The 11,318-nt window shown below is 41.4% G+C and overlaps 1 protein-coding gene across 3 annotated transcripts in view; it reads right to left on the bottom strand.

Moving 5' to 3' along the window:
- Positions 1-829: 829 nt before the first annotated feature.
- The window catches only part of CENPH (centromere protein H), a 23,264-nt gene continuing 12,775 nt past the window's right edge, over positions 830-11,318 (bottom strand). For 2 of the 3 annotated variants that reach the window (XM_032279238.1, XM_032279221.1), the window contains 4 exons: positions 9,529-9,592; positions 8,816-8,867; positions 4,680-4,843; positions 2,126-2,754 (listed from right to left, as the gene is read on the bottom strand). In XM_032279238.1, coding sequence (XP_032135129.1) covers positions 2,662-2,754; positions 4,680-4,843; positions 8,816-8,867; positions 9,529-9,592 — 373 coding nt within the window. In that variant the 3' untranslated portion in view covers positions 2,126-2,661. Of the gene's footprint in view, positions 850-2,125; positions 2,755-4,679; positions 4,844-8,815; positions 8,868-9,528; positions 9,593-11,318 lie in introns of those variants that run through there. The other variant, XM_032279228.1, reaches the window with a different exon arrangement.

Raw genomic sequence — 11,318 nt, forward strand, 5'->3', positions numbered from 1 at the left:
AAAAAAAAAAACATCTTTGTGTCCCCAACTTGAGAAAGTCTCGCTGCTCAGAAGGACATACTCTCTAATGCCCTCCTCAGAGATATGGCCGACATTGATAATGAAAAAGGTAGAACCTTTCCACAGGCAGAGTGAAGAACGTGGATGAAGTGCTTCCAGGAAGCAACACAAGAGCCTCATCAATGTCATTCCCTATCCCTTAGGAAGGGGAATCTCCTATCATTTGGCAAGTAATACTTAAGATATTGGCTGGGTGTGGTGGCTCACACCTATAATTCCAGCACCACAGGAGGCTGAAGTGGGTAGATAGCTTTAGCCCAGGAATTTGAGACCAGCCAGGGCAACAAAGTGAGACCCTGTCTCTACTAAAAAAAAAAAAAAAATTGCTACAGACTGCAGACCTGTTCCACTGCTGTTTGCTGGATGTGCGAGTTGATATATCTTTTCAGTTCATAAGTCTCTAGATGAAGGGCTACATCTGGACCTGATATGAAAAACTGAACTTTGAAAAAAAACTAACAATTGGATGACACTATTAGTGTTATCTCTTATCTTTGTTGGGAAGTGTCTTTTGCATGCAGAATGCAGAAAGGAAGTTAATATTTATGACCAAGATAGCTGAGTTTAATAGACTGTATTCTTTTTTTTTTTTTTTGAGATGGAGTCTTGCACTATCACCAGGCTGGAGTACAGTGGTGTGGTCCCCGCTCACTGCAACTTCCGTTTTCCAGTATCAAGCAATTCTCCTGCCTCAGCCTCCCGAGTAGCTGGGACTACAGGCACGCACCACCACACCGGCTAATTTTTTGTATTTTTAGTAGAGATAGTATTTCACCATGTTGGCCAGGATGGTCTTGATCTCTTGACCTCGTGATCCGCCTGCATCGTCCTCCCAAAGTACTGGGATTACAGGCATGAGCCACCACACCCGGCCTAATAGATTGTATTCTTTCAGTAAATACCCGTTTTCTTTCTCCAACTCTGAAACCCAGCACCCCCTGCCATGGGAGAAGTATACTTTCTTGCCGCAATGATGTCAGGTTTTGTCAGTGTCCACCTCTTTCAAGCAGCAGCTTTAATCACACTGGTATAATTGAACTTGGCTTCATAAGCTCCGACCCTATGCCATGAGAATGTTTCAGATTGTGGCTGTTCCGTCAGCCTGAGTCCTAGAATTATCAGCTGAAGCACAGACCCAAAACAGAAATGTCTTGTTATAAGCCACTGAGATTTGGGGTTATTATTCAGTATGATTTTGGGAAAAGTTAATACAAGTTCTCTCTCAGAATCGATCTTTAAGCAGGCACTTGGCCAGGTGCAGTGGCTCAGCACTTTGGGAGGCCAAAGTGGGTGGATTGCTTGAGCTCAGGAGTTTTGAGCCCAGCCTGGGCAACATGGTGAAATCCCATCTGTACCAAAAACACAATAGCCAGGTGTTGTACCACATGCCTGTGGTCCCTGATACTAGCAAGGCTGAGGTAGAAGAATCCCTTGAACCTGGGAGGCGGAGGTTGCAGTGAGCTGAGATCACGCCACACTGCACTCTAGCCTGGGCAAAAGGGCCAGACTCCATCTCAAGAAAAAAAAAAAAAAAAGCTACCATCATTTGAGGTTTAAAGTCCTTCTAAAAAGAATGTTGAGGCCAGGTGCAGTGGCTCATGCCTGTAATCCCAGGAGTCTGGGAGGCCAAAGTGGGCAGATAATTTGAGGTCAGGAGTTCGAGACCAGCCAGACCAACATTGTGAAACCTCCATCTCAACTAAAAATACAAAAAATTAGATGGGCATGGTGGCCCACACCTGTAATCTCAGCTACTCAGGAGGCTGAGCCATCAGAATTGCTTGAACCTGGGAGATGGAGGTTGCAGTGAGCTGAAATCACACAACTGCATTCCAGCCTGGGTGAAAGAGTGAGACTCTGTCTCAAGGAAACAAACAAACAAAGAATGTTGAAAATACATTAGCTGTAAAAATGTTCAACAGCTCCAAATTAAGTGCTCAAATTAGAGTTTTTCAAAAATGGACCGTGATGCTATAAAAAGTGGCAAGTTCTATTTTATAATTACTAAGATAGAGTACTGCTGTTTGGAAAGGGCATGAATTTTTTTTTTTTTTTAAAGACAGAGTAACATGAATTCCTTTTATGTCCTAACTTATATAACTGATACCAAAAATGCAAACTAGGTAGGGTGCGGTGGCTCATGCCTGTAATCCTACTACTTTGGGAGGCCAAGGCAGTGGAATACCTGAGCTCAGGAGTTTGAGACCAGCCTGGCAACACAATGAAACCCCGTCTCTACTAAAATACAAAAAATTAGCCAGGTATGGCAGTGTGCACCTTTAGTCACAGTTACTCAGGAGGCTGAAGCAGGAGAATTGCTTGAACCCAGGAGGCAGAGGTAGCAGTGAGCCAAGATCACACCACTGCACTCTAGTCTGGGCAGTGGAGCTAGACTCTGTCTCAAAAAAAAAAAAAAGCAAACTAAATATAAATATATATATTTTAAAAAGTCACTTTTTTCAATCCCACTACAAATAACTAACCACAACTGTAAACACTGTGGATATTCTAAAATTACAGTTGACAAACAAATGCACAAAAATATTCCAAATAAGAGTTGGGACTGCCAGAAATGTAAACTATGTCAGAAATGAATTCTTATTAGATCATGTCGACATTCTTCTCAAGCTGCAGAACAATTTCCTTAAGGGCAGAATCCTCTGCCCAATTGACTTTACTCCCCAAAATAAGGTTCTGTAAAAAAAAAAAAAAGTTTTAAAAGTTATAAGTACTTTAAAAATTTAAGATTTAAAATATAATTTCACTAATCTTATCAAATAATTAATATTTATTAGGTGTGTATCTCTGTGATCATAAGAAAAAAACAGTAATACGTTCTTCTATTTTCTTTTTTTTGAGTCAGAGTCTCGCTCTGTCACCCAGGATAAAGTACAATGGCGTATCTTCGGCTTACTGCAACCTCTGCCTCCTGGGTTCAAGCACCCTGAGTAGCCGGGATAACAGGCACCTGCCACCACACCCAGCTAATTTTTGTATTTTTAGTAGAGATGGGGTTTCACCATATTGGCCAGCCTGGTCTCTTGGCTAGGCTGCTCTTGATCTCCTGACCTCATGATTTGCCCACCTCAGCCTCCCAAAGTGCTGGGATTACAGCCATGAGCCACCTCACCCAGCCATATTCTTCTATTTTCATTTCCACTTTTAGCATGGGTTTAGCCTTGATCTCCATGTTAGGGAATATTCACATGCTTACAATAATTTTTTATGTTCTCACTTTATTCTCTGCAGTAAGAAAAAAAAATACTTCTTTTTTATTATTTATAACTGCCTCATCAGTTTCTATGAATAGGTTTTACTCGTTAAAAATACTTGGAGTGTGCTGGGCGTAGTGGCTCAACCCTGTAATTCTGGCATTTTGGGAAGCCGAGCCAGGTGCATCACCTGAGGTCACAAGTTCAAGACTAGTCTGGCCAACATGGCAAAACTCCAGCTTGGGCTACAGAGTAAAACTCTGTCTGAAAAAAGAAAAAAAAAAAAAAAGACCTTAAACATTAGGTATATTCGAATTCCAGATATATATAAACGACCAAAATTAAACATTGAATTATTTCATCAGGATCAAAACTAGCTGTATTTTTGTATTTTAGTAGAGACAGAGTTTCACTGTGTTGCCAGGCTGGTCTCAAAAATTAGCCAGATGTGGTGGCAGGATAATCCCAGCTGCCCAGGAGGCTGAGGCAGGAGAATTGCTTGAACCCAGGAGGCGGAGGTTGCAGTGAGCTGAGATCATGCCACTGCATTCCAGCCTTGGGCTACAGAGTGAGACTGTCTGAAAAAAGAAAAAAAAAAAATCAAGACCTTAAACATTAAGTGTATATAGACTTATGTACAGATATATACTTATTTACAGATATATGTAAATAGACCAAAATTAAACACTGAATTATTTCATCAGGATCAAAAACTAGCTGAAAGTTAAGTCAGTATTGTATAATAGCATCATCAAAAAGTTGGCCAGGTACGGTGGCACACACCTGTAATCCCAGCACTTTGGAAGGCTAAGGGGGGTGGGTCACCTGAGGTGAGGAGTTTGAGACCAGCCTGGCCAACGTGGTGAAACCCTGTCTCTACATAAAATACATAAATTGGCCGGGCGCGGTGGCTCACGCCTGTAATCCCAGCACTTTGGGAGGCTGAGGCGGGTGGATCACGAGGTCAAGAGATCGAGACCATCCTGGTCAACATAGTGAAACCCCGTCTCTACTAAAAATACAAAAAATCGGCTGGGCATGGTGGCGCATGCCTGTAATCCCAGCTACTCAGGAGGCTGAGGCAGGAGAATTGCCTGAACCCAGGAGGCGGAGGTTGCGGTGAGCTGAGATCGCGCCATTGCACTCCAGCCTGGGCAACAAGAGTGAAACTCCGTCTCAAAAAAAAAAAAAAAAAAAACAAAAATTAGCTGGGTCTGGTAGAGGGTGCCTATAATCCCAGCTATTTGGGAGGTTGAGACAGGAGAATTGCTTGAACTTGGGAGGCAGAGGTTGCAGTGAGCTGAGACCATGCCATTTCACTCCAGCCTGGGTGACAAAAGTGAAACTCCATCTCAAAAAAAAAAAAAAAAGTTATTTACCTTCCTTATTAGTTTATATAAATGTTACCTGGAACACATGTTGAATAACTGTAGTAATTTTTATCTCCATCTGTAGGTTTTGTCGTATGATCTTTATCCTCTCTGAGTTTTCCATACCGTCCAAATCAATCTTCTGTTTGTTCTTTTCAGTCTGTATTTCTAAAAGCTTACTTTCTGAAGCTTGTTTTAATTCTGTTAGGTAAAAAATAAAATAATATACCATATATGATACCTCTACAAACAAGGATCTTGAAAAATCATGAAGCAGATCACTTCCTGGTTATTTTAGTCAAGAGAAAAATTTTACTAAGCAGCAATTTAGGTTGCAATTTTATTCTGATCTGAAAACAACTTCCCTGATGCAAAATAACAATATTTTAATTTTGTACTTAGCAATGCCCTTAGTGACATATTCCAGGTATTTATGTATGACAATAACAGCTATCTACAGATGTTTCAAGTGGCATCATGTAATGAGCACTTATTTTGGGTTGCCAAACTAGGTAGGAAATACATAGAAAGAAATATTTTTGGCCAGGTGTGGTGGCTCACACCTGTAATCCCAGCACTTTGGGAGGCCAAGGCGGACAGATCACCTCAAGTCAGGAGTTTGAGAACAGCCTGGCCAACATGGTGAAACCCCATCTCTACTAAAAATGCAAAAAGTAGCCGGGAGTGGTGGTAGGCACCTATAATATCAGCTACTTGGGAGGCTGAGGCAGGAGAATCACTCTGGCAGGAGGCGGAGGTTGCAGTGAGCCGAGATCACATCATTGCACTCCAGCCTGGGCAACAAAAGTCAAAAGTGAAACTCCGTCTCAGGGAAAAAAAGAAAAGAAAACTAAGATTCTCCTCTCCAGGGAGAAACGTCATCACCCATTTTTGTATTTCTGGAAATAGTCTAAGAATTAAACTACTTGGAAATATAAATGGATGTATTTCAGAGGCCTGTTCTTCAACATCAATGTATTCAAGAAGGCTGGAATACAGTGGAGAAAATGAAACATCAAAAAAGTATAGCCCAAGCACAGGTGGCTCATTCTTATAATCTCAACACTTTGGAAGGCTGAGGCAGGAGGATTACTTAGGTCCAGAAGTTCAAGACTAGCTTGGACAAGACCCTGATTCTACTTAAAAAAAAAAAAAAAAAAGCAGGGGGATTAGACAAGATGACCAATACTCTGAGATTATTTGCTAACAGGCAAATCTACATAATGTTTGAAAAGAACAGATTTGGGCTGCATATGGTGGCTCACGCCTGTAATCCCAGCACTTTGGGAGTCTAAGGCGGGTGGATCACCTGAGGTCAGGAGCTGGAGACCAACCTGGCCAACATGGTGCAACCCCGTCTCTACTAAAAATATAAAAATTGGCTGGGCATGGTGATGGGCACCTATAATTCCAGCTACTCAGGAGGCTGAGGTAGGAGAACTACTTGAACCTGGGAGGTAGAGGTTGCAGTGAGCCAAAATCGCACCACTGTACTCCAGCCTAGGTGACAAGAGAGAAACTCTGTCTTAAAAAAAAAAAAAAAAAAAAAAGAAACCAGCCAGGGACCATGGGTTATGCCTATAATCCCAGCACTCTGGGAGGCCGAGGCAGGCAGATCACCTGAGGTCTGGAGTTCGAGACCAGCCTGACCAACATGGAGAAACCCAGTCTCTACTAAAAAGACAAAATTAGCCTGGTGTCATGGTGCATGCCTGTAATCCCAGCTACTCAGGAGGCTGAAGCAGGAAAATCACTCAAACATGGGAGGCAGAGGTTGTGGTGAGCAGAAATTGTCCCACTGCACTGCAGTATGGGCAACAAGAGTGAAACCTTGTCTCAAAAAAACAAATCTGGTTGGGCGCAGTGGCTCACGTCTGTAATCCCACCAATTTGGGAGGCCAAGGTGGGTGGATCACTTGAGCCCAGGAGTTCTATACCGGCCTGGGCAACATGGTGAAACCCCATCTCTACAGAAAAAAATGATAAATCTACATAAGAAAACAATTAGCCAGGCATGGTGTCATGTGCCTGTAGTCCTGACTACTAGGGATGCTGAAGTGGAAAGATTGCTTGAGCCCAGGAGGTTAAGGCTGTAGTGAGCTATTAGCATGCCACTGCACTCCAGTCTGAGCAAGAGAACAAGACCCAGTCTCAAAAAACAAGGAGGCAGGGTGCAGTGGCTCATGCCTATAATCCCAGCACTTTGGGAGGCTGAGGCGGGCAGATCACCCGAGGTGAGGAGTTTGAGACCAGCCTGGCCAACGTGGTGAAACTCTGTCTCTACTAAAAATACAAAAATTAGCCAGGCATGGTGGTGGTGCACTTGTAATCCCAGCTACTTAGAAGGCCGAGGTAGAAGAATGGCTTGAGCCCAGGAGATGGAGGTTGCAGTGAGCCAAGATTGCGCCACTGGACTCCAACCTGGGAAACAAAGCAAGACTGTTTCAAAAAAAAAAAAAAAAAAAAAAGAAATACTGGCCAAGTGCAGTAGCTCATGCCTGTAATCCTAGTACTTTGGGAGGCCAAGGCAGGAGGATCATTTAGGGCAGAAGTTCAAGATAAACCTGGGTAACACAGGGAGATTCTATGCCAAAAAAACCACAAAAGTTAGCTGGGCATGGTGGACTGCCCTTGTATTCCCAGCTACTTGGTAGGCTGAGCCCAGGAGTTTGAAGCTGCAACGAACTGTGATCATGCCATGGTACTCCAGCTTGGGTGACAGAGCAAGATCGTTTCTCACCAAAAAAAAAAAAAAAAAAAAAAAAAAAAAAGAAAAAAGCCTGAAGACTGATTATCTATTGATGTAAAATTTAAAAATTTAACTTTTCCAATGTATACTTTTGTTTCCAAATTTTCTAGAGTATGTATTGCTTTTGAAATAAACATTTCAATTGTTTCGGTGCAAAAAATCATCTCATGTCATGATAAATTAAGTGAAAAGGCTGTAGATCCATACATATCCTTTGATCATTTAGAAATTATGTATATATAAATGTTTACACGGACATGGAAAAGTCTAGAATGATAAATACCCAACTGTCACCATGTAGAAAAGACGCATGACTTTTTCATTACACATCATTTTATTTTTCCCCTGCTAAGAATGGATTAATTTTGTGATTTAAAGTTCTAAAACAATGAGGCATGGAGTGGTGGCTCATGCCTGTAATCCCAGCACTTTGGGAGGCCGAGGGTGGTGGATTACCTGAGGTCAGCAGTTCAAGACTAGCCTGGCCAACATGGTGAAACCCCATCTCTACTAAAAATATATAAAAACTAGCCAGGTATGGTGGCTCACACCTGTAATCTCAGCTACTCTGGAGGTTGAGGCACGAGAATTGCTTGAACCTGGGAGGTGGAAGTTGCAGTGCGCAAGATCATGCCAGTGCACTCCAGCCTGGGCAACAGAGTGAGACTCTGTCTCAAAAAAAAAAAAAAAAAAATTTAAAATGTTTTTTAAAAATAAAAATACAAAAATTAGTTGGGCATGATGGCAGGTGCCTGTAGTCCCAGCTACTCAGGAGGCTGAGACGTAAGAATCACTTGAACCAGGGAGATGGAGGTTGTAGTGAGCTGAGATAGCACACCACTGCACTCCACCTGGGTGACAGAGCAAGACTGCACTCCACCTGGGTGACTGAGCAAGACTCTCAAAAAACAAATAAACAAACAAATAAAACAGGCCAGGTGCGGTGGCTCATGCCTGTAATCCCAGCACTTTGGGAGGCCGAGGTGGGCGGATCACAACATCAGGAGATCGAGACCATCCTGACCAACATGGTAAAACCCCATCTCTACTAAAAATACAAAAATTAGCTGGGCCTGGTGGCACATGCCTGTTAGTCTCAGCTACTCGGGAGGCTGAAGCAGGAAAATCCCTTGAACCCAAGAGGTAGAGGCTGCAGTGAGCTAAGATTGTGCCACTGCACTCTAGCCTGGCAACAGAGTGAAACTCAGTCTCAAGAAAAAAAAAAAGAAATAAAAGTTCTAAAACAATGAGGATAAATAGAGCAAAATGTACTTTACATTTCACTTTTTAAACTGCCATATCAAAAATTTTAAGAAATTTGAAAGTTAGAAATTAGGAAATTTCTCAGTGGCTAAGAAATATGGTCTTATCAATCTATAAAGTAAACAAAATATGTTCTGCCAAAAAAAAAGTGTTCTACATACGCAATCTCTTCTTTCTAATATCAAGCAGTTTTTCCTCTAAATCCCAAGATTCCTGTTATTAAAAATAAAAAAGTTAAAGCACATTACTATGTGTAAGGACAAACCTGTAATACTTAAATCACTGAGTTTTATCTATTAGCCTTAATTATCTAAAGTTCCAGTTTTCTTTTCTTTTTTTTTTTTTTTTTTAGAGACAGAGTTTCTCTTGTTGCCCAGGCTGGAGTGCAATGGCGCGATCTCGGCTCACCACAACCTCCGTCTCCTGGGTTCAGGCAATTCTCCTGCCTCAGCCTCCTGAGTAGCTGGGATTACAGGCATGCGCCACCATGCCCAGCTGATTTTTTGTATTTTTAGTAGAGACGGGGTTTCACCATGTTGACCAGGATGGTCTCGATCTCTTGACCTTGTGATCCACCCGCCTCGGCCTCCCAAAGTGCTGGGATTACAGGCTTGAGCCACCGCGCCCGGCTCAGTTTTCAATTCTTCTATTTCCACACAACAAAAGGAAGACAGTGGCTTAAATAATAAGTAGATAATATTCAACATTAGTCAGAAATAATAGAATTTTGAAAAAAAAGAGAGAACTTAAGGACAGTGAATTCCAATCATAGCATTCCCTTTGGATAATCCTATTTAATCATATACAATACAGTTACCAGCAAGAAGCTGAGAGTGAAATGAGAATGCATAAGCAGCCTAACGTGTAAGTTTACCTGCTGTAATTTCATTACTAATTTATTTAGCTTTAATAGGTGTTTCATGTTATCCATGAGCACGCTGAAAAGGAAACAAAAAGATGATTTATTAAGGTTATTTATACCTTAGTTAAAAATAATAACTGCCATTAATGAAGTAATCAATGAGTGAAAACTTACTTTCAACCTCCACCATACATTTGGATAGAAAGTCAGTTTAAGAAAATAAATCTGGAAAAGTTTGATATAAAATAAATTGCTGTGAAAATTAGAGATGCATTTCCCTAGAAAAATGTTTGGTCACAGACATAAGAATACCAAATTTAAAAATGTGGAAACGTTTCTAAAAATTTCATATTTAGAGAGGAAGCACCCTAATAACTTCCTAACAAGCTGCTTTTGTTTTGAATTAATTTAGAGTAAATTTTCACAGCAAAACTGAGCCAAAGGTACAGAGATTTCTCATATACACCCTACCCCTGACGCATGCATAGCCTCTCCCATTATCAACATCTGCTACTACCAAAGTGGCATATTTGTTACAATCAACAAACCTATATTGACACGTCATTGTTACCCAAAGTCCAGATTTTACATCAGGGTTCACTCTTGCTTGTGTATATTCTATGGGTTTGTTTTTTTGTGACAGGGTCTCATTCTGCCATCCAGGCTGCAGTGCAGTGGCACAATTACAGTTTCCTGTAGCCTCAGCCTCCTGGGCTCAAGCAATTGTCCTGCCTCAGCCTCCAAAGCAGCTGGGATTATAGGCATACACTACCATGCCCCACTAATTTTTAAATTTTTTTGTAGAAATGGGGTCACCCTATGTTGCCCAGACTGGTATGGAATTCCAGGGTTGAAGCAATCCTCCCTCTTTGGCCTTCCAAAGTGTTAGGATTATAGACATGAGCCACTGAGGCCCCGCCCATTCTCTGGGATTTAACATATGTATAATAATGACATGTATCCACCATTATTGCAGCATACAGAATAGTTTTTTTTTTTTTTTGCTTATGCACTCAGCATATTCTAGTATATCATTTTTATTTATTTTTTCTTTTTTTTTTTTCAGAATAGTTTCAGAGAATAAACTGCTTTTTAACTCTACTTCTTCAACAAATATTTTTGAGTACTTAGTACATGCTCTCAAGAACTATGCCACGTGCCAGGAATGTAAAACAAAATAAAAGTATTCTCCAGCCATACCAAACTACTTGATCTAGGTAATTACTTTACCCCTTTATTCCATCCTGTGCATAACTCTGGTTCACATTCGTTACTGCACTACGGTATGATTGTGGATTTATTTTTCTCCTCCACTAGATTCTTACCTCTTTGAAGAAGAGGAAAAATATAATGATCACGTTGTTGGTTCTATCCAACAACTGATGCTGATTCAGCATTCAGAAAGTTTGGGATAGAACCAACAACATGATCATTCAGAAAGTCTGGGATAGAACCAACAATGTGATCATTATAATAGACATTAATCTGATAGTCAGCCTGGTGTGAAAAACACTGTAAAAGCAACTAACTGGGAAGGCCCAAAGGGGACTCTGCACAAACCTGGGAGAGCTGAATTCATTTTTCTATGATTTACAGCTGTATTTGGTTGTCTTAAAAGATAAACTTAGGGCCGGGCGCGGTGGCTCAAGCCTGTAATCCCAGCACTCTGGGAGGCCGAGGCGGGTGGATCACGAGGTCAAGAGATCGAGACCATCCTGGTCAACATGGTGAAACCCCATCTCTACTAAAAATACAAAAAATTAGCTGGGTATGGTGGCGCGTGCCTGTAATCCCAGCTACTC

The sequence above is a fragment of the Sapajus apella genome, unplaced genomic scaffold (genome assembly GCF_009761245.1).
Source record: "Sapajus apella isolate SASKATOON/1434 unplaced genomic scaffold, GSC_monkey_1.0 scaffold1, whole genome shotgun sequence".
Taxonomy (NCBI): Eukaryota; Metazoa; Chordata; class Mammalia; order Primates; family Cebidae; genus Sapajus; species Sapajus apella.